Source organism: Amia ocellicauda, chromosome 11 (assembly GCF_036373705.1).
Source record: "Amia ocellicauda isolate fAmiCal2 chromosome 11, fAmiCal2.hap1, whole genome shotgun sequence".
Taxonomy (NCBI): domain Eukaryota; kingdom Metazoa; phylum Chordata; class Actinopteri; order Amiiformes; family Amiidae; genus Amia; species Amia ocellicauda.
In genome coordinates this window covers 18,200,095-18,224,273 of record NC_089860.1, presented here as the reverse complement: position 1 = coordinate 18,224,273, position 24,179 = coordinate 18,200,095, and the positions used below count along the sequence as shown (strand labels likewise).

The following is a 24,179-nucleotide window of genomic DNA, read 5'->3' as shown; positions in this document are numbered from 1 at the left end:
TACAGTGTGATTCATCTTCCCAGAAGTAAGATTTCTCAGAATGACAGGTATTTCTGTAAATATAACCGAAGAGAGAGCGAGGGGCAGAAATTGTAGTTTGTCTACCTTTGACTGAGATTTTAGGACATTCTTAGTGACGGTGAGAGCTGTAACATTGCATGGCAAGTCAGTATGAGTGTAATTAATGTAGAAAGAAATGTAATGAATGTTTCATCTGTGTAAGGGGGTTGTAACCTCTTGGTTGTGCTGCCCCATGTTTTAAGGTACGGATGAGGAGGACAAGGGGGACGACCTTTTGCTGTCTTATGTGAAGGAGTTCTGGTGGTTCCCGCACATGTGGAGTCACATGCAGCCACATCTTTTCCACAATCAGACCGTGCTAGCAGAACAAATGATGCTCAACAAGCGTTTTGCCACTGTAAGTCTGGGGCTGCAGAATGCTTACACTACTGTTGCTCTCCCTGTTGTGAAGGGGAAGTCGTGATCACACATCTATGGGTATCCCTGGAATATTAAGTAGCAACTTGATCGCTTTCATTCTTTCAAGAACTTCTTTCTGGAGTGTTTAAGTTGTTTAACAGATTGCTGTTCACAGTGCTGTCAGAGCTGGAATAAGACAGACAAGCTTGATTTAAAATAAATAATAAAATCTTGGAATAAACACCTAAGCTTCTAACAAAATAATAAACGACAATCACACCAGTTGGTACCCTGGAAAAGTCACTCATGAAAAAAGGTATAACTTGTCAAGCAACAATGACAAATGTCTCTGTCAGATTTAGAATAATAGAAACACGTTTCAAAAGACCAAACCTTTCATCCTCAAAATCATTTAAGTGAGTTGAGTGTTTACAGAGTGACTACAATGCTTTGCACCATTACTAAAAGGAATGGTGTTCAAGACTGGTGACAACTCAAGTAGCTAGTCTGTACATTACCTGATGTAAATACTCAAAACTCTGCTCCTACAAAATATCAACTATTGACTGAATGGCCTAATTTAGCATTCAGAACAAAAGGAAGAGTGCATTTTTGCCAAGTGAAGAATAAAATGTAACTCAATGAAATGAGAAATTATCTTCTATAGCTGAGTCATTATTTTTTTCTGTGGAGGTTTAGCAATTTATCCACAAGTGGCACCACAACATTGATATTTTAAAACCACACACCATGCAACAAGCTGTTTAAGTAGCAAGAAGATAACCTTGTTTCTTAATCCCAATTATGAAAGCAACAACAAACTCTTCAGGGCCAATTAATAGAAGGGAAACCTATGCAGGCGGCATGATCATCCCAAACAAAGTATTAGCCTACATTTTACTTCATTACTTTATTTTTCTTAACTAAATGGCACAATGTTTTTTTTTACCCCAGGGTACAAAATCATTTATCCTTTCACTGCACAAACATGCACATCACTATGCACCTGATATATTCTCTAAATAGCATGAATACCTATAACATGCTTTAAATATAAAGTTTTACCTCTTTCAGGAGCATGGTATCCCCACTAATATGGGCTATGCAGTGGCCCCCCATCACTCTGGAGTGTATCCTGTCCATGTGCAGCTCTATGAGGCCTGGAAGAAGGTTTGGGGGATCAAGGTGACCAGCACAGAGGAATACCCCCACCTGAAACCTGCCCGCTACCGCCGCGGCTTCATCCACAGTGGAATAAGTGTAAGAGCCATCGCCCCACTCTGTGCCACTGTACCCCTGCAGCTCACGGACATCTGCCAAAATTGGTACTGTAGCTGTCCTGAAAGACTCGACGATCATTTTGAGGTTCATTTGTGACCTGGGCCTAGTCTCTTCTATTGTGTTCCTAAGACCTGAGGACTTTAAAATGGTTGTAGTGGATCACAAGGGCCGGAGTTCAGATGCATGTTTACCTCCTAAAGTAAACCTGATTTAAGAAGTGCAAAATGTGGCTTTGAGAGAATGAACTTGACCGTAAAAATGAAGAGATTGTAGCACATTGCCAGTTGGGAGTTGTTATTATTAGGAGAACTTCAGCCTTCCACTGAAGTGCTAGAGTGCTTTGTTGAAATTGTTTGTGTTAATACATTTTTCCAAGTCCCTTTTACTAAACTGTGAGTTCAAACTATAGCTGTTTTCCAAACACTTTGTTCTGGTATGTTCCTGATTTTCTTTTTTGAGCTGGAAAGTGTGCAAGGTTGAAATGTTTTAAACCCTTGGACGGTGTACTTAAAGATAGTGCATTGTTGAAATAGAGGCCAGGTGTGTCTACTTATCAGGCATTAAAAGTTTTGATGGTTAAGACATTGCTTTTCCTGTGAAGAACCCATGTAAGCCTGTAACGAACATTACTTATAGATTGAAATGCATTTTTTTTGGTTTTGCATTTTTTGCACTTTGAGTTATGTTTGAATGTATTTACATATATATTTATTTATTCATTTCCGTTTTTTATTTATTTTTTTGGGAAGAAAGGCACGCATTATATTTTACAGAGCACAAGCGAATAACCCAGTTTATCTCAGGACTGGCATTCGAGAGCTGCTTCTGACAAGTCTTGTATTATTCATGGCTCTATTTATACCTTGGGAATAAATTGTGCTAAGAACAAATTGGATGAAAAAGCATTATGGATATTGCTCTGTGTCTGGCAAACAAGTGATTCAGTGGATGTAGAACCATATTCACAACACACTTGCCACAACATGAATTCGACTCTGAAGCTTTACATTGAAATTGGAAAGCTTCATATGAATAACCTCAAGGGTTTACTTAAGAGCTCCTACATGTATTAGTTAAGAATAGAATGGTCCGTGTGCATTTTATTTTATTCTTTCCCTTTGAGAAAAATAACGGGGTGAGTTTGCATTATTTTTTTCCTCCCTTAAGAAATATGGCCTTCTATGCCTTTTTAATATTTCCACATTTGAAGCTCTTGGCTAAAGAGTGATGCCGTCATCTGCAGCAACCTTGACACTTCCTAGTGAAATATTCCTAATGAAAGTCTGAAGCTGTAACTTAGTGGTAAAATCTCCAAGGTTTTAAGATCGATATCTCTGCCCTTAATCAGCATTTCACAGCTCTCCTTGCAACTGTGCAGTTTAACTTTTTAAGCATTTTCTTGTCTTTTGAAAAGTCTCTCCGCATCTCATCTCCTAGCCATTACAATTAACTCATTCACTGCCGATATGCTCCACACCATGCTTCGTTTTGAGAGATGTAGATGTTTACAAACTCAAACCTCGTTAATGAATTATTGTTAGCGTAGTTTGTACATCTTACTACTACTAATGAGATTTTAACTTATCCCAGATAAATCTTATGTAAGGTTTATACTCCAGTAGTTAAGCTAAAGACATTGTTCCATGCATGTTTCAGACCATGCTACCATCTGTGTTTATCATATCCTGCATCTAAACCAACATTTTCTGTTCTTAGGTTCTCCCAAGGCAGACCTGTGGCTTATTCACACACACGATCTTCTACAATGAATACCCAGGCAGCCCCAAGGAGCTCGATAAAATCATTAATGGTGGGGAACTCTTCCTCACAGTCCTGTTGAACCCTGTAAGTTACCATGATGCTTTAACTTATTGTATACGTACATGTATTTTAAATGCACCAACAGAGGTGGCAACAGTCATTTGTGTTTGTTTAACAGTTAGTTGATTTGACAAATCATCCATGCAGAAGCAATTGTCAAGGACCATGCAGGACAAATAAAATGGGTTGTGTCACAATTAGATAGTTTAAAATCATGAAAATTGTGGAAAATCTGACTTTTACTACAAATGGAAGGCTGATGTAAGTGTGTATGTGTGTGTATATACGTTTTAATGGTATAGAAAGGTATTTTGGTACTTTTGTATGTGGTCTATTAAAAAATGAAGAAAATCTCTCTGTTCAAAGACATAGTGAAAATGTTAATAGCAAACAAAAGCTGCTTGTTCCATTTTCGTTTTCCATTTACAGCTCTTTTTCTTGCTCAGCTGACTAAACACAGCATCCTTTCATTGTTGTGGAAGCTTTTTTCTTTTACCACCCCTTAACATGAAAACCTTCCAACTCTCTAATGCAACCTCCTTCTATCACTTTCAGCTGAGCACACCTGGTGTTTTTATTTCTTTGTATTATTTTGCTCTCTATGTGCTCTATTGAAAGTGCCTTTTTTTTTTCCCCTCTCCCTTCCTACGCCCCTTCACATCATTGTAACTCAATCACTGGTTTAGTTACACCTGAATACATTGTGCACAGGACTGCCTCAGTTCTGCGTCTTGTAAGGCATGTCTTTTTCACTTTCTGTTAAACCAAGAAAGGGAACAAAGACGTACAGCAAAGTGTACAGCTACTATTTATCTGTTCGATCATTCTTTATTTTGTGGAATGACTTTTCCTTGTGAGCTTCAGTTCCATTTGGCTCCTGTGTGGAAGACGTACACTGAGTGCTTTTCACAAATACATTTCTTTTTTCCATATCCCCTTCAGGGTATCATTATATCTATTCCAATTATTAAAACCTTTTCTTGTGATCTGTGTTTGCAGCAAACTTTATCAGCCAGATCAATGTTCTGCCCAGAGCGCTGCTATGAAAATGTGTTAAAAACAAATTCTCTATTTTATGTTGTATATGTTGATACACATTTTAAGTTCTATACTTTAAATTGTGTCTGAAATACAGTAAAGGGGATGTCTGGGGTATGTGGTCTACACCTTAAAGCACAAGAACTGTAAACAATAGATTTTTCTGCTCCTTTCAGATTAGCATTTTCATGACCCACCTGTCTAACTATGGCAATGATCGGCTCGGGCTGTACACCTTCAAGAACCTCATCAAATTCACTCAGTCCTGGACCAATCTGAAGCTGCAGACTCTGCCTCCCGTCCAGCTCGCCCAACGCTACTTCCAGATCTTCCCTGAGGAGAGAGACCCCCTCTGGCAGGTAAAAAACTGCTCCCATTTTGCACTGAATGAATCCACATCTGAACCATAACAAGCGGAATGATAACCAAAACTGTGTTGATTTATGGCGATTTAAGCTCCTTTGCTGAAACGCATGTACTGCAGCTCGTACAGATGAACCCAGTCCTTTTCTAATGAATTATAGTATGCATAAGGTAAGCTAGTAAGTCAGCCATTGTTTCAGTTTTGGACTATGAAAAAATAATTGTGTGGTTTTGCACTTGAATTTAATAGTTGATAGATTTGGACGTAAAAAAACGGCACTCACCCATTTCCAAGTTTCTAAATGTTTCAGTTACACTTGAATCAAGAGTGACAGGTGTGTACTTTTTCTTCGGTAAGATCAGAGACAATTTGGGCAACGCCAGGAAGTGTTGGCCCTATTTCTGAGTTGTGGGGGTTTGACTCACTAAGAGACTGCCTTGACTGAGCTTGTGGGGCTTTTGCCCTGCAGTTTTTCTTTTTCTTTCTTTTCTTAATAATTAGTAGTAGTAGTAGTAGTAGTAGTAATTTCTTAGCAGATGCCCTTGTCCAGGGGCTGACTTACAAAATATATGAGCAATACAAAGTGCAATAATACAGTGCAGTTCAGGCATAATACATTTTACAAATTCACAATTGACATGTGTATATGAGATACAGTATAAGGTCTTACATTATAGAATATAAAAGCATATAATATTAAAAGGTATAGTTCAAGGCTCATTTGATCGATTCAGTTGGGGTTCCCTCAGCCATAGGAATTCGGTACCTCTTCCTAGTAAATGTAGAACACTTGTATCATCTAAATACAAGGCTGTTCTCTGGTTTATCCATCTTGATTATTGGGAGCCAAGAGGGTTTTAAAAGCACTGGGTTTGTGAAGAAGGCAATTCCTGGAAGTATGGTAAGCGTGAGACACAATAAGATATGTGGTGATGGGAAATCTGAGACAGTAAGAAACCGAAGTATTGTTCAAATGTAGAGTTGGAAGTTTAGCAAATCTAGGATAGTCTTTTAAAAATCGAAAATCTAGAAGTCGGCTCCAGGATTTGCATGTTATTTGATATTGTCTGTTCAGAGGGGAATTATTTTATTATTATTTTTTGTTCTTTATTTATGAGTGAAGTACATAATTTATGGACTCTCATGTTCTTTCTGCCAGAAAGCTTTACTTTACTTACGAAGTCTCGGCAATAAAAAAAAATGCTTTCATGGATGTCGTTAGATATAGAAGGTTATAAAACTACTTCTTGAAGGAAACTTTATAAATTCCAGAGGCTCAATGGCTATACATTGATTCAAGTATAAAGCAACCAGAGAGATTCCTAAACCACTAAGCCAGTGATCTGACAAGCATGATGAGACTCAATCAAGATTTTCAAGAGGTACACTTTTACACTCTGCAGCAGAGAGGTTTTTTATGTTTTTTTCCTCTCATTCTCCCCTGCCATCCACCATCGATTTGCCGTTTCGAGAATTCAAAACAATCAATAGGTTGGAGCTTATTAACTTTGTGGACAAATAAGCTATAAAACCGTAAAGTCCAGTAAAACCATAAAACAACTTTCCCTGCTACAATTATTGGTATTGATGGCCTGTAATTTTACACTTTGTTCTGGTATTTTCCTGACTGACAATGCAGTAACCTTTGCTTAAGTTATTTAAAATCTAAATGCAGCAGGATATTTGAGCACACATTTCCACAGGTACTTCTCTTATAATACAGATTAATATACATACAAATAAAACCAAAATAACTGTAGAAATGTCATGGTCTCTTCATGGACTGCACAACCCGAAGAGGTTCCAGTTTTGAATTTGCTGATCATCGCTGAAAATACTTATGGAGGGGCTATTTATTGTATTATTAAATAACCTTTATATCTGTAACTGTCAAGCTTCACATATAATTTAAGTTGTGATTTTCTTTTCTTGATTTAAAACAAGCAGAAAACTCTTTAATACATTAAAATACTCTCCACATAACACACAGCTGTTTTCCTCCCTGCCCGCTGGCCTTGGGTTATGGTTTGCTTTGTGAATGCCTCCCTGGATGTTGCTGCCCTGTCTTTTGGCAAACAGGTCGAGTCTTGTCTTCTCCCTCCTGGCACAAACGCCCTATTGTCTGCCTGACCCTCCCGTTCCCTGTGCATCTCTGTTCTTGTTTCTCCATCTGTCCAGTATGCTGTAATAATCATTACCTGACAAGGTCTGTAATTGTTTTGTAAGCCTTAAGCTTTCCTGAATACAAAAATCAAAAACGACTACTTTATTACTTTTCATTTACCTTCTTGTCCCCGAATAGAATGAAATGATACGGATTTATGTATGTATTTGTTTATATTGAAACCCAAAGATTACACAAGATGGACGAAATTGCAAATTGCACTATACTTTAATCATACTCATTATAGAATATCAGTGGTGATGTATAACAAGGGCTCTTTATAAAGGCTTATGCAATGTAAGTTAATTATTATCCCTGTATTAATTGCGCTCATAATCTGTTGATCTGAATCCAGTACAGTTTAACCGTAAACGGATGATGACCCTTGTAACACGAGAGAATTAAACATGAAATCCCATCTTTGATCGTTTGTTGTATCTGTAGCGTGCTGATGCAAATGAACGTAGAATTTTCTTTGTGAGGGCATCTGACAAGTGAAGAGCAGATGAAACCACACTGAATCACAGAGGTGTTTTTTGTTCTGACCCAAAGCACTTTGATAGTTACTGTCCAGAGGATGAAACAAGAATGATCAATGCAAGGACGGCAATAAAGAGAACTACAGTTAATGCAGCCGGCCTGGAACCACAGAGATATAATGAGTCGTAGGGTAATCAGAATAAATGTAATTATGGATCCGCAGCTGTGGACCAGAATGTGAAATGAGTCAGCACTGCAATTCAGAGAAGTTTTAAGTCTTTCATTCCATATTTTTATTTATTTATTTGAAATCCCTAACCTGTAATATGGATCTCTTTTCTTTGGGCGATTCCTCCAGATTTGTCTTTCCTCTGGCCTGTTTTTGTAATCGGTTGTGATTGCTGCTCACATTCTTATCTGGGCTGATAATTACGCTAAGCTTGGCAACATGTAAGACCCGTCTACAGAGCACAATTTAGTTGCAGTTTTTGTCTTGGGAGTAATTGCTGTGGAGGCCTACCACTTATAAAATTGTCCACTGAACCAGCAGGAATCCATACAGTCCCCGTTGTCGGTTGGAGGGTATTGAGATTTGTGCGTTCATGCAGTTCCGCTCCTAACCATAAAGAGCTGTTGGTTACCAACGGAAAAACTCTGTCCTGTAGTTTGTGGGTTATTTATTTGTTTTGCACGTCTCTGATTGGTCTTTCAGGACCCTTGTGAAGACAAAAGGCACAAAGATATCTGGTCAAAAGAAAAAACTTGTGACCGATTTCCAAAACTACTCGTCATCGGTCCACAGAAGACAGGTATGAAATGGAGCAGGCGCCCTCTGCAGGCCACACGATGTATTGCTTGTGTAAGATTGTAATCTGAATGTTCTAACTGATTTAATCTGATTTATTTTTCTCTGTATTAGACCCTGAACTTGCTAGTGTTTAAAACTTTAAATTCCTGCCATAGAGGACTATGATTGTTTTCCCTATTTTCTGTTACATATTATTAGTAGTTATTTTTGTTTGTTTTTTTTACTATTTGCTTCCACTAATGTTAACACTCATTTTAAAATGTGTTTATGAAGGTACCACAGCTCTCTATCTCTTCTTGGGTATGCATCCTGATCTCACCAGTAATTATCCAAGCAAGGAAACCTTTGAAGAAATCCAGTTCTTCAATGGACACAACTACCACAAAGGAATAGACTGGTATGAGCTCTATAGTTATTACATTAATTTCATGGCCGTGTACAGGGACTGTGATGAGGCGATTTGATTAGGAGGAGAAGGTTCAAATATATGTGCAGTAATAAAGATGTATAAAAGTACTAAATAATATAAAAATAACTACCCTCATCTTTTTAGTGCCTTACAAGAGGACCATCAAATATTAAAATTTCAAAGCAGGGGCGTAAAGTCTTTGACACTTCTACAGTTTCAGAATGTGCCATGTTGAGTTTTCCAGCTAACAATGGGCTGACATCCTCTCAGCCTAGCTATTCATCACTAATGAAACCCTGCACCATAAAGGAATGTGAGCATTTTCCACTATGGAACTCCCCAGTGAAGAATCCCAGTCCTATATATAGCTGCACTCTCCTCTTCTCCTCCGTTCTAATGCGAATAAATAGTATTTATCACCCATCTCTAAAGGGTTAGTGCTTCGGAGTGCTGAAGCTGTGAAATGTGGCACGAAACCATTAAAATAAATACAACTTGCACCATGAAGCCAGTGACTTGGACTTAATATCTGTCACTTTAAATTAATCAGGGACGGCCTTTTCTTTTTTGTTGTTCTAATGTAGTGATGCAAGAGAAGCAATATAATCCAGTCTCATTTTGGGATAGATCAGAGCAAGAAAGGATGGAAAAATAACGCTATTTGTTGCCCCAGATATATAATAGGTGTATGTATATGCATCTATAGATATTTAGGGGCAATCTTTCAATGCTTAAATGCAAACTGTTCACTTGTTTGTTGTTTGCTGCCTTTTTGTCCATTTACGTACATATGTGGTACAGTTCAATACCATAAACGGCTTCCATTCAAATCTAATAAACATTTAAAACTGCACGACTTGTATTAAGATAATGTTTATCTGGGCTTTCCATAATAACTAGGAAGCCCTGGCAGATGGATCAAAGCATTTCATACTAGCAATAATCTGAATTGTAATTATATTAACGACAGCTCATGATTTTGAGTGTTTGATTCGCTTCACTTGGCTGAGTCATTTCACTTTACGGACACAGTTTATCTCTGCAAGTCCAAATCTTCAATTTATCAAATGTTTCAAGTAACTGCATCCAGTAATTAGAAAGTTTTATTGTTTCTCCTAGCATTGAACGTGCTATGAGCATTAATGTCGGCAGCTTCTGATTCTCGATTCATTAATTTTGAGAACATTTGGTAATTATATTACTAGGAGAGTATTTTTGATTTAACTGTAAGACCTTTGCAAAATGAGCATAACCATTCATAGGTTGACCTATATATTATCCAATATTAAATGTATATATCTTGATGATATATACAGATGAGTGGAACAATACAACTCAGTCATTCTCCTTCACAAGAATGGAGACATAGAAGATCTGAAGAATTATTGTCCCGTTAGTCTACTGCCCATCTTATACAAAGTATTTAGAGATATTAACATCGCCTTCAAGACACACTGGACTTCACCCAACCAAGAGAACAAGCAGGATTCAGAAGTGGATGTAACACGCTGGAATCATATACAAGTTGTCAGAGAAGCATTGGAAAGATGCAGAGCAGTCGTTTTCAAACCGGTCCAGCAGTACCCCCTGCCCTGCTGGTTTTTATTCCAACCGAGGTCTTAACTAGATTTTTAACGGTATATTGCTTTGTTAGTTCAATTAAGGATTCAATTAAGCAATTATGACCTCAGTTGGAACAAAACACATTTTACTTAATTACTATCGTTACTATGTTTTCTGAACAGGAATAAAATAAATACTAAAATAAATCGATAATAATGCATCACATTTTGCATTTGTCCTCCTGTAGGTATATGGAATACTTTCCCCTTCCCTCCAACACCAGTTCAGATTTTTACTTTGAGAAGAGTGCCAATTACTTTGATTCGGAGGTGGCACCAAAGAGGGCAGCTTCTCTCTTACCCAAGGCCAAGGTCATCACTATACTCATCAACCCTGCAGACCGGGCCTATTCCTGGTACCAGGTAAGCCACTGTCAAACCCACAAGGTCATTAAGTGTTATGATTGACTGAGTTATGATTGTTACTATGGAAATAGTTTATTTTTGCACAGAAAAGATTTTTAAGAGAAGGGAAGCAAAACCTTTCAAACCTTCTAAATGAGAGGCTTCCTCGTACCAAGACCTAGTAGGTTGACTGCTGACAGAAGATGTCCCCTGTGATCAACGGTCACGATGTGCCAATATATTAATTGCATTGAGATTGCAGCTTAACCATAAAGCGCTACACTGAAATGCTCCAATTGTTTCTGTCTCAATCTACATCTGTTTATTTCCAATCCCCAGTCTGTGCACACCAACACAGTCGTATTTCTGAAAACCTCAAGTGCTGCACTAGAGATTAGTTGGCATGCCACATGGTTCCCATATTGTTGTGCTGTTACCTTGCTTTGTGCTGTGGCTGAGCTCCAGCTGTCACTGACTACCCACTCGCTCCAGGCTCGGTCTGCCCGACTCACACTTTCCGGCTTTTGCTTTGTCTGCAGCACCAGCGCGCTCATGACGACCCAGTAGCACTGAAGTACACTTTCCATGAGGTAATCACGGCCGGCCACGATGCCCCCCTCAAACTCCGCATCCTACAGAACCGCTGCTTGGTGCCAGGCTGGTACGCTACCCACCTTGAGCGATGGCTAAACTACTACCACTCCAACCAGGTGTGTGTTATTGCCTGCACTTGACCTGCCATCTTGTGTGTGTGTGTGTGTGTGTGTGTGTTGTGTACAGATCCATATCTTTCTAATGTTATAACATACTGTAAACAAGCTAGTCATAAAGGTTTTCCTCAGAGAAATGTTGATGAATCATTAATTTCCAGACTCCATAACTGAATTAAATTATAACTTGCAGTAGGGCTTTGTCCAATTAATTTCTTTAACTTCAGTTATTTTAAATTTAGCTGTGCTATAGGTTTTCAGCTGCTGTAGATTACCTCACAATTGGTGCAAAAGTCTTTCATTTTTTACTTATACTGTATATGTAAATCTCCCCAGACTTGTACTTCTGCACCTACCTCTTGTGTCTTGATTTGGTGTGAGGAGGGATTTCAGCTGGTTTTATTCTTTGTTTTTAGATCCTGGTCCTGGATGGACAGCTGTTGAGAACTGAGCCAGCACTGATCATGGATAAAATACAGAAATTTCTGGGGTTGACAAATATCATTAATTACCACAAAATCCTGGCGTAAGTAGCAGTTTTCTGCAGGAGATGGGCTTAAAAATGTACCTGAACAGAAATGCTGTAGGAGATGACTGTGGGACTTATGAATGTTCTCCTCAGTGTTCCTAGAGCAGGCCAAGTGCCTCTTGTGAATCCTGTGGGACGTGGCTTTGCATTTTTCAAATGTTTCTGAACAGCATCTCTGTGAAAGCACACACCTACTGCATTTTTTTAAGCGTAGAGCATTTTTAAAGGTTATTGAGGTATTACCCATGCATTGGCTTTGGCCTACATAATGCACAACACATCAAATATGAATGCTTATCCATTCATTTATCTATTTCTTATATTGTTTGCTTACATCCAGCTATATGCCATTATTTCTACATGTTCTATATCAAGACCTTGATAATCAAGTGTTCACTGGCACCAATATTGACATTTAAAAAGGCTTAAAGGTACAATGATATGGGAACATATTTCTTGTTTTATGTGTATTGTACTTTTTTCATGTCATGAAACATATGACTGTTTCACCAAATATTTAATTCTTTGCACTAGGGCTGCAACGATTATTCAACTAATCCGGCTAGTAAAATAAGTTGACTTCTATTTCAGCCGTCGAATAGTCATTTAGCTATGTTGCCATTCTTATTAATATCCTTGATCTGAGCCCTTTCGCCTAATATCCTTGGCCTGTATTCCTAGCTCTGTGTGAGAGCAACGGTTTCATGCCAAACAGCAGTAGGTGGCAGTAATGCATCACTTGGTTTGTCATCCACCTGTGCGTCTCACTGGGAAAATGTCTGAACCTGCATGTCGCAGCCAGCCTACCGCGCAAAACAAAACTCTGGTGAAAGCATCAAAACTGTGGGAGTATTTATAAGCGAGAGAATGATAACCGTACGGTGCTTTGTGGATTGTGTGAATCAGAATTAGCTTTCCAAAAGAGCACAACCGACAAGCTTGAGCTTCAGAAACAAAACGCATGCTAAGTTTTTGCAACGTTGCTAGGAATATGGCAACTGCCGACGAAAGTGTTGCATTTACTCTGCTTGCCTCCGATGTAAGCTTTCTCTCATGCTAATGTATGCAAAAGTCTATATCCAAAATTAGAACTCAAATTTGACATACCTAAACATGCACGTAACCCTACACTTGTCATCAGTCATGGCACACATAGACGCAATTTGCCACATGTAAAGAATAACTTAAAAGTGCCTGGAATACAAGCACACCAGAATTTCCCAGTTAAAATTAATTGGTTTCTCGCCAATGCTTGTGCACCGACAGCCGCAGCATTGAACAAATGAATTGGTTTAAACTGGGAAACTCAGGTTTCCGTGTAAAGTCATTATTCAGTTATGCTGTAGACGTGGGATATTGAACATATGTGTGCCGCAATGGAAGACACGTGGATTATGTGCATGTTTCAGGCATGTCAAATTCTACATACAATTTTAGATGTAGACTTTTGAAACGTAGACTCTGGGCGCTATGGAGGACAACAGGACTGAGCATTTGACCACTTCAATACCATGAAGTACACACACACGTCAAATGAAAATCCTCAATACCATGTAGTTTCATGTCATTCCCAAAGCCAGTGATGATACTGTAGAATGTGAATTGAATGACGGCGATCATGCCATGTTTTTATCCGTGTTTTTATTGTATTGAACATTTCAAGACATTGCACAGAACAAGCCGCTGATGGCACAAGTTTTAATAGAGATTGAGTTTTAATTGATAATTACGGTTCATTGTTTATTATTTTCATATGAGTTTCAGTGTATTGCATATTATTAGTGTTTCAGTGTATTGTTTCATATTTTTATTTTTAGTGTATTGTATTTATTACAAAAGTTCGTTATTATAAAATATTATATTAAAATGCATTTGCATTGTTTTGTTTGTTCAAACATAAGAAAACAAACTTGTACCTATCTCTTTACTGAACACGGATATGTAGTACACAGGAGCATAAAGGGGTAATGAAAAACACAATTTGTATTTCATTCATCATATACAGTATTTACATTTTAAAGCAATTTCAGAAATTAAATTATCATTATTTTCAAAATGTGGTACCTGAGAAGGTTTTTGTTTTTTCATCTGGAGTTGAAGTGATTAAGTATAATGTATAATTTCTTGTCCTCCTCAGGGCAAGCCCCGGCTGTGAGTTTTTTTTTCAGCAAACTCGAGAATAGGATGCCATGTTGGCACCAGGACCCCATGAGAATGCATTGATAATTTATTGTTGTGAATATTTGAATAATCGATTGTTTTATGTATAGAATAATCGATTATCATAATAATCGATAGCTGCAGCCCTACTTTGCACAGGTTTTCAGTCTTCTTTACAAACAAAAGTATGGCTTGTGAACATTATCCTTGCCACAGAGAACAAGACCACGCAATTACACATTGTAAACAGTAACATCTGTTCGAAGAGTTATGTAAATTGCCATCCATCTGCTCAAACCCTTGTGGACCTTAGTGTTGCATCAGTTTTTAAGGAGTTTCTGACTATAATATTTCCACAGTAATTCATTTTTGTATTACATTATTTTATTTTGTTGGTGGTGTCTAGGTTTGATCCCAAGAAAGGGTTTTGGTGTCAACTTCTAGAAGGAGGGAAGACCAAATGTCTGGGGAAGAGCAAAGGAAGAAAGTATCCCGAGATGGACTTGGATGTATGTTTGTATCTTTATATATAACCTCTCTGTGAACCAGAACTATGCATTCTCAAAGTTAGTTCTTTGAAGGGTCGAAACATCTTCTATTTTTCATCCCAACTACTTACTCTAGTTGCTTAATCTATGACGCATTGTTTTAAAGTTCCTTAAAGTTGATGGCTTAACATATGCAATTGATTCAAGATGCACAACTAATAACAATTGCAGTCCGTAGAGAAGTATTCCTTTTATCCATTTAATCAGTTAATCAGACCAATTGAATTAGTTTTTGCTGGATTGGGAAGAAAAAAAGCCCAAAGACACCACAATGCTCCAGGAATTACGTTTCAGACTCCTGATATGTGTAGGGTGCTTAGGACATTTTGTTTTCCTTTGTCATTGGAATTACCTCAACTGTTCTTGGCTATCTTGAAACCAGTTAATTAGGGTCAAGATCTGGCCGATTTGTATTACTGTGCTATAACTGTAGGAGGACTGCTTCCTCAAATGAGACTTGTCATATAGATGCAGGTATATTCTGCAAACTGTAAGGCTTTTACTGTTGGTTTATTCTTAATAAATATTCCTACATTTTACACATACACTTTAAATAAGAACATTAATAACAAATGGTAGAAGGCCTCCACATACATCCCCATGATTTTTTGTTTTGTTTTTTGCTGAAATAGTTCAAGACTTCTGAAATTGTCTTTTAAAATATAATTTGTAATGATTCACATAATATAAAATAGCTGGAAAACATAGAAAATAAGTGGATTGGCATGCTCCTTTTTATCCTTTTAGGTTTGTTAAGTAAATTGATGACACACTCCCCTGCAAGTCCCAGCAGCCTGTTTTCTCCATCAGAACTCGGCTGCTGTGGAGCTTTTCTGTGGGTTTGTGTGATCTCTTCCTCCCTGCACAGGAACCCACGCAGTCATTCAAAGCCAGGGGTTGCTTTGCATCTTCACTAGACCTGAAAGCAAGGTTTCTCTGTTAGGGAGGTCTGACATCGAGAGCAGAAATCATTTCTTTGGACCATTTTGCAAAGCAGTGCCTGTGGAATCACTTCTCAGTCAATCTGTCAATCAAGCTTTCCAAATTCAGGCAGCAATGTTGTTCAAAGTCTGCTTGCTGAACTGAGAGGTCTTAATTCTTCAGAAAGATGGAGATGAATTCTACAAGCGAAATGCAGACATGAAAACAATGCATGCCATGTTGAGGCATTCAGAGAAACCCAGATATGACGAGATGAACAATATCGGCATTCTTGTAGGTTCTTTATTTCTGGATGCCAGGTTATTCATTTTATTTTATTCCTTTCCTTTCTCCCCAGTCCCGAGCTTTCCTGAGAGACCACTACCGGGAGCACAATATTGAGCTGTCGAAGCTGCTGTACAAAATGGGACAGTCGTTGCCTAGCTGGCTTCGGGAGGAGCTGGTGAATGCGAGGTAGCAAGGACGGACACTCGAGAGCGAGCGAGAGAGAGAGAGAGAGAGAGAGAGAGAGGGGGGCGGGTACTTGATCTGCCAGCTGCTGAACTCATACGCTGATATACCTGACTGACAGGACCTGAGAGAGACACAGGCTGGTACCAAGGACTGGCCCAAAGCCTTGGCTTTGTGACGGAACAATTTGGGCCGCTGGGGGAATGGCGATGAGGGGGAGAGTGAGCAATTGGTGAACAAGCTGAGAACTCGGTCGTACTTCTACTATTGTAGAGCTGCGGTCCTCCTCCTTCTCCTCCCCGGGGTGTAAAGGAGCTGCGATGGGGGGGAAAGGCACACGTACAAACAACCTGGATAGCACAGGAGCAGGCAAGACCAAGGGGAGGGCAGTGGAGGATGCATTTCAGCCCAAACTCCCCCATTTACCCTCTTCAGTCAGCAGAGCAACTGAATCTTCATCTCTGGAGTGCCAGCCTAGCATATACACTAGCCATTAAGGATCTACAAGTGCCAGGATGGAATGTTCATTCCCTGATAATGTTGACAATAAGAGGTTTTTTGTTTTGTTTTTTCTTATTATTTTAGGTTTTTTTTAAGCGTTGTTGTTGTTGTTGTTGTTGTTCTGTTTTCTTAATTATCAAAGCCTGTAGTGCTATAGGTACAGTACCATAGAGTATTCAGGTAACTGGAAAACAAAGTTGGTGAGTTTTTATTATTATTTTAAACAAGATTTTAAAGTGGCATTTTTTTTTTTTTTATCACGGCAAACAACAACAACAACAACAAAAGATTTTAAAAAATTATAGCAATGTCAGCACAATGTGAAACGGGATAATTCAAAAGTGGGTTTTTTAAATATGAGAATATTTTTATTATAGAGTATTAAAAAGGAAAGCAAAAGTGCATGTATGAGAGGAATGGGAAGTGGTGATACTGCAAAGAGAGTCAGTCTAGACTGTTTTAATGCAACCAAACACCTGGTGATCCACTGATTTTGGATTATTTTTTTATTTCAGAGACACTGATATTTGAAGTAGTATTCTGGGCGAAGCCTATCTGAGTATACAGCCAAAAAACGGGCTGTAAATTTCACTGTGGGCATTGTAGATATATACAGAGAGATTAATTTGCCTACAGTGAAAATTGGGTCCAGTCTTTGCAGGTTGGAAAACGGTCAAAAAACACAAGATTCCGAATTTAATTTCCCTTTATTAAGATAAGATTTTTTTTTTTAAATCTGACTTTGATCTTCACAGATCATTCAAAACATTTAGCACAGTCTGTCTTTTTTTTTTTTTTTTTTTTTAATCCCTGTAATAACAGGAAAGAGGTTCTGATTAATATCATTGGAAATTAAATTACTACCTCCGAGTGAATTTATAATTAAAAAGGCAAGAATACCTGATAATTGATCTGTTGCATGAAGGATTATAATCTTCCCTACACTCGTACCACATTGAGAATTAACCCGTATTGTGTAGGGATTTTTTAGGTTTATTTCCTATACTGTATTCCTTCTTACAAGCATGTACAGCAGAACCCACACTGTGTTTTCAGGCTTGAGGAAGTCATGTCTCTTCTAATCACATTAATCACTAGGGAAGTATGTATATTGGGGAGAATTTGTATTGAACAATATTGGCTTGTATCTCGGTGCCATCGCCTGTGAGAGATGAGATTGGAAAACAGATCCCAGCGAGGGGGCCTGCTGTGTCTTCACTTCTAGTTATGAAACAAGGACTTAAAACATTCGTAAGTGTTTCAAGAGAGCTACCATGGGAATACTGAGATGACGCCCCAGGGTCACAATTATTCAAGGAATCTTTGTACGCCTTAAAGAGCCTCAACTTTTAAAGTTGTAGTTTTTATTATTATTGTTATTATTATCATTATTATTATTATCAAGAAGTGGCAGAATGCATGGCAGGAGTTTTATATAATAGCACATCAAAACGCCCCAGGAGGCACTTTTGCAGAACGACTTCAAAAGATGAAACGCAGCAGTGATGATCCAAGAGAGTTTCAGTAACCGTAAAATGCAGGGGGGGGGAGTCGGGATCAAGGAATACTGTCAGGAGTTAATCCTGACATGCTTCGGCAGACATTATTTGAAGTGTGTAATATTAATCTCCAGCCTGGAGTATATCACTGTTATGCAGAAGAATCGGTTAGTGCCACCCTCGGCCTGCCCTGGCTGTAGCCTTGGTCACTGTGGTGGTCACCGAGGCACAGTCTAGCGTAGTTTTAAAGCCAATTTCAACAATTCTCCCAAGGACATTGTTTGATCTATAAAGTCCTCACAAAATGGACAGAAGTGGCTTAGAGTAATTGTTCATAGATGGATTTGTATGTTTTTAACCATCAAGCATAATGTTTTGACCATGAAGGACAAATATGTATCAAGTTCAGACAAACGAGGAACTGTTCAAGCATTCTGTAAAGGTTGTGCAGGTATTGCATGAGGTCAGCATAACAAAATGTGTTGTGATGCATTATAAACATGCAATTTATGAAACGCACAAAATAGGGTGAATAATTGAGCTAAGAATGAAGGCGTTTATGCAATTCCAGTTTAGGGGATACATCCACAGTGTATTTGTGTTATTAGTATTCTAATCAAAAATTATAGTTTTTCAACTAAATGGATTAGGATTATCCACAGGATCATTTCTTTCAGAGCTAGTTTTGTGTTCCCTTTGTTTTCTCCTCTCCATTGATTTTATTGAGGTTCTGCAGCGCACAGATATTTAAAAGGCTTGAAGTTATAAGATGATATGATGCAATGATGCAATAGAGAAGGACCACCAACTATATTTATACTTTCAAATTACATTTCTAAAGGACAGTGTAGTGTGTTGGATAAAGAACATTTACATAAAAGTTTGAACAAGCCTAGCGTAACGCTTTCCAGAATCTTATCACATTCATTTGGACAATTGTGGGTCACGTGTGAGTCTCACTGCAATTAGCAGGGAGCTGTTTTCAGAATGTGCTTCCGCAGAACCACTCAAATGTTTTCCTTTCTTAATTTTACTCGGTTCTGCCGTCTCGCAGTGAGAATAAGCTTGGCAGCACTTAGCCAGACTAATTTAGGTAATTGGTTCCCTGCAGTTAAAATACTAAATTGCAGTGCAGATTGCTGTGCAACACTAAGTAATGCACTCTTCAGTATAACAGTTGTGATGGACTATGAAATAACTAGAAAACAAAACTAGGCGTCCTGCAGAACACGTGATGTCATTGTGCCCACCGCCAATCCTGTTCCGTCTCACCGAATGGGGAATTTAGCAACGGTGCCTTGAAAGGGCAACATTTATGGTAGGAAATACTCTGAATTTAATGTCATATCTAAAACAAGCCAAAACGGTTTTAATTCTGTGATGTGCTGAAGTAATCTAATGCGTTTTACACACCACTGCACTGCACGTTTGTCTGATTTGAACATCTGCAGAAGGCCTGTTTGAAAACTAAGTGTATTTTACCGTCCGCATCTGCAGCACAAATACTGCCCCCTTCTGTTCACTATTGGATCTGTAGAATTGAAGTGCAGCTGTGCACTGCGGAGCAAGTAGATTATAGAGAGGAGATGGAGATGTTTAAGTAAATGCTCTGTAAACTGCAATAATAACCTGTAGCTGAAGTGAATTGGACAGAAATGGCTACTTCAGGCATCTCTTCACAGACAGGAAATGCTCTGAATTGTATCTTCAGAAGAAGCAGACACAGACAAAAGGAGGGCAGTAAATTAAACCCCAAAGTGGAAAATTGCCGGAGCATCTTTGCACGTGTGTGTGAATAGAATAATGAGATGCTTTTTTGCCATGCCCGACCTGGTGAGGAAAACAAATCGCTGTCTGCTTATTTAAGAACAAACTAGGAAAGGAAGACTGAGGAGGCAAGATGTTTTATCTTCACAGCAGCTCTACTTTATTTCAACATGGAAATGGACTGGACTTTTAAGTATATGTTAATCCAGCTTTATTTCTGTACCCAAGATTGACTTGTGTAGAATGGTTTTAAGGTGCCCTTTGAAAGCAAACCACTGGCTCTTTTAGTAGCTGAACCAGCAATGGGTAAAGGCTCTCTTATCTCCCTCTGTAAAAAGTAGCTGAATTCTCCTTCTCTGTTCCTAATTTTTCGAATGAATTATTCAGTATCTTTCTGTGTGGCCCAACGTTGTTCAAAGGGTTCAATTATGAAAAGTCCTGCTTGTTCTACAAAGATGTTTCAAAATAAAAGGAGGTTTAATTGGATTTAAAGCTGTAAGAAGTTCAAGGAAGTTAATCTTCCCACAAAGAACTCTAAGCATGTGTTTGGGTTCTTACTTCTTGAAGAATGTTTTATTTTTATTTGTTTCTGCTGTTAAGGGACAAAAATGAGAACTAGTTTCAGTGTTTCTTAAAACAACTTGGCACCAGATAATGAGCTGAAAGTGACTGGAAGTTAAACCTCTCTTTGCTGTATTACTGGACTAATCTGTACATACATACTTGTGCTGCCCAGAGTCTGACAACCATTTCCCCTTCCCTCTGCTCTTAACCAAGTTGAAAGAGCACTTCAAAGTTGCTTGACAAAAGAATTGTGCTAATTGCTCTTGCTCTTCTAGCGAAAATGAAACCAAAACCTTGTGGATACATAACGAGTTGGCATTTTCATATATCAAAAGAGATGCTCATATTTTATTTAGTATTTTTCTTTAAATACAATCCGATACCTTGTTTGAGACCTAGATTATGCAAAGAATCTCGACACCACTGGATGTCCCGATTGTGCAGAGGAAAGGGTGTAATGCAGAGTCGAGCTCCGGGCACCGTCTCATTACATTTGTATTAACGGGGTTCTTACTACGGCAAAAGTAAGTTCCACTGTGTATAAAGGTACTAATTTCATTGATCTGATGGAAGAACACAAGGCATTCTTTCTGTGTGTGCCAGGAAGTCTGGCCTGAAAACATTGTATTGCGTCGACAGTGAACGGCTGCTCATTTCAATAGGAAAGTATTTTTTTAATGTGATAATCCATGTTGATTTTTTTTTTTTTTTTTTAATCTTTTAGAATATTAAGTTATTAAAAACGACAAGAGGTGGCACCGTGCTACTTTTATGTGCGATGTAACCCCTCAAAACCTGAACCTCGGAGAACTGGAGGAGAGGGGAAATAAGCTATCCCAAAATCCTACAATGTCAAGTTATCTGTGTATGCTACATAGGAAATAAAATAACAGTGAAACCTATTTATACTTATGACATCAATGATCACTTCTATTACACAGGGGAGAGTGTAGCAAGAAATGTGCAGTGGTACGACATCAGTGTTGTCATGGTATGAGGTGTCATCAACTCTGGGTATTAATAGTGGACAAACATCTGCTTATCAAAAATAACCTGCAAGTCTTGTTTGCTTATATTCATTTTTAAAGCTTCTCGTCTGGTAAACTATTGCTTTTTTCCCCTTTTAATTTATTTATTTTACTCTAAAAGCACATTCAACTGGTTTAGACAGTTGTGTGTGTTTATGAGAAGTTTATAATCACTGGGGTGACCCTGGAAAATCACTAGACAGTACTGCTTGCTTTCTATTCTGGATCTTGTCGTCTTTCAGTAAAGTCTCCATTACGGTTTGCAAGAGGTGGCAGCAGGTGATCTGTTCCGGCAGGGCTGTGGCACCCGGAGAGAACAGACTGCTTTCTGCTGCCGCTCTTCCAAGTGTGACATCCAAGGGGAACAGCAGACTTTCGAGAGTCAGGGACCAGGTTTGGGGGGTTAAGAGGGAGAAGTCAGTGACTCTGATCTCGGCTCCTCCTCTGGTCTCATCTTTAGCTTCTCAACCCTTAGCCCTCCTCACAGTCCCTGAACACTGCACACTGCCAACTTTGCGTTTTTAAAGGTCCTGTATTTTAATGTTGAGTATTAATAATTAATAATAATAATGATGATGATAATGACGGTAATAATCACCTGGACTGTACAATCAAAGACTGTAATTGTTGTTAATATTTTTTATTGTGTAACTAATATTTTTGTGATTTTAATTTACAAATAAAAACACCACTGTCTTTTTTTATTTTTATTTCCTTTTTTTAAAAAATGGATAGAGACTAAGAACTGACTAAAGAGACATTGGAGCAAAAGCCTGGCTGCTGTGTTTTCTTTTTTTTTTTTTACTATTATTATATTGTTTTGGGGTTTTTTTCAATATTTTTCAGTAGAAGAACACCTGAAGATGAACAAAAGGTTTGGACTCGAAGAGCTTCTACTTTAACTTCTCTAGTAACACTGTTACAACAAACTCGTACAGACATTGTATTTGAAAGAGTGAAGATTATATCATGCATTTCAATAAAATATAAAAGTTAAAACAAATTAAACCTAACACTGTAGTTTAAAAAGTCTTAATTTTCATTATAATGAGAGACATTTAAAGTGAAGTTCCTATTTTAGTAGTGCTAAAATATTAGTTTATGTATAGATTTGATCTGGTTTGTTGTACACATGTCATGGCTGCTAAAATAGAGACACTCAGTACTCGAGTGTGTGGCCAAATGCATCTCTAGGCAAGACCGGTTTAAAATGGGATTTCTGAATCTAAGGCTACAATGCCTTGTTTTGTCCTGTGCTATTGCGTGTGCAGCTTTCTTCAGCATCCTCCTGTCTGGAGTAACATTTTGCATCTGGCTCAACTTTAGGGTAGCCCTGCAATTCAGAACAATGTGGCTCGCCGAGTTAGAAGAGCATACAATTTCTGTAAAATATTTATAATACTACAATATGTTTGTCAGAAACTGAGGAAAAGCACTTCAACCCTAAAGCAAGGCTCTTGGATTTTTCTTAGTGCTTTCATATAAAGAAATGCAAGTTGTCCATACTAGATTCATTATTAAAAGCTATGTAGGATTAATGTTTAATAAAATAAATCAAATACAGGAATAAATTATTAATAAAGACACTATCAACATTTTACAATGGGTGAAGCTTTAAAAGACAAGTGGCAATATAATTTATAGAATAGAATTTAATTGTCATTATGCATGTTTTTATTAAATAAATAATACAGCATGTCATTTCGGAATACATTGTGTGCTTTTTCATGGTTTAGTAGTGATTGTTTGTACAGATTAAATGTGTTAATGCCTACAAGCAAAGTCAAGAAGCTGTCACTACACTTGAAACCACTCTTTATGCTCGGACAGGTTTGTCTCTTTGTTTCTTCTTTCCATTTCTGATTCCAACACTTTTCATTTCAGGCAGGCTTAATTGTTTTTTTCTTTCTAATTGAAACTGCAATTTTTGCTTTTGCTTAAATAGCAATTACACGTATTCCTTGACATTTATATATAAGGCTTAATTATTTCCACTTTATTCTGATGATCCAAACTATGCAATTTGAGAGGAATAGGAATTACAAAATTGAAATAAATTTAAATGTATCCATATTATATACTTGTGTGCATGTGTGTGTGTGTGTGTATATATATATATATATATATATATATATATATATATATATATACTTGAATATATATATTTGAATGAGTAATACATATTCTCTTTATTGTATTTCTTATGAATGATCTATTGAATCTAGTGTTCTGAATGATTCCTGGACTTGTTTTACTGTATTAGTAACCATTCAAACAATCGTTCCTGAAAGACTGACTGTTCAGTCTCACACTTATGAAGTACAGACGTGCTCAAATGTGTTGGTACCCTTACAGCTCATTGAAATAATGCTTCATTCCTCCTGAAAAATGATGACATTAAAAGCTATTGCATCATGTATACTTGCATGCCTTTGCTATGTCATAGAATAAAGCAAAGAAGCTGTGAAAAGAGATGAATTATTGCTCATTCTACAAAGGTATTCTAAAATGGCCTGGACACATTTTTTGGTACCCCTTAGAAAAGATAATAAATAATTGGATTATAGTGATATTCCAAACCAATTATTTTTTTTTAATTAGTATCACACATGTCTCCAATCTTGTAATCAGTCATTCAACCTATTTACATGGAGGAAAGTAGTCACTGTGCTGTTTGGTATCATTGTGTTCACCACACTGAACATGGACCAGAGAAAGCAAAGGACAGA

The 24,179-nt window shown here is 37.8% G+C and overlaps 1 protein-coding gene across 1 annotated transcript in view; it reads left to right on the top strand.

The window, feature by feature from the left end:
• Positions 1–22,221, top strand: part of ndst1b (N-deacetylase/N-sulfotransferase (heparan glucosaminyl) 1b) — a 71,650-nt gene extending 49,429 nt beyond the window's left edge. Inside the window, exons 5-15 of the mRNA XM_066716799.1 lie at positions 264–418; positions 1,495–1,680; positions 3,418–3,546; positions 4,737–4,919; positions 8,281–8,377; positions 8,650–8,773; positions 10,596–10,770; positions 11,292–11,462; positions 11,879–11,988; positions 14,558–14,660; positions 15,979–22,221. Of these exons, the coding sequence (XP_066572896.1) occupies positions 264–418; positions 1,495–1,680; positions 3,418–3,546; positions 4,737–4,919; positions 8,281–8,377; positions 8,650–8,773; positions 10,596–10,770; positions 11,292–11,462; positions 11,879–11,988; positions 14,558–14,660; positions 15,979–16,098 (1,553 nt within the window). The 3' untranslated portion in view covers positions 16,099–22,221. The remainder of the gene's footprint in view (positions 1–263; positions 419–1,494; positions 1,681–3,417; positions 3,547–4,736; positions 4,920–8,280; positions 8,378–8,649; positions 8,774–10,595; positions 10,771–11,291; positions 11,463–11,878; positions 11,989–14,557; positions 14,661–15,978) is intronic.
• The last annotated feature ends 1,958 nt before the right edge of the window (positions 22,222–24,179 follow it).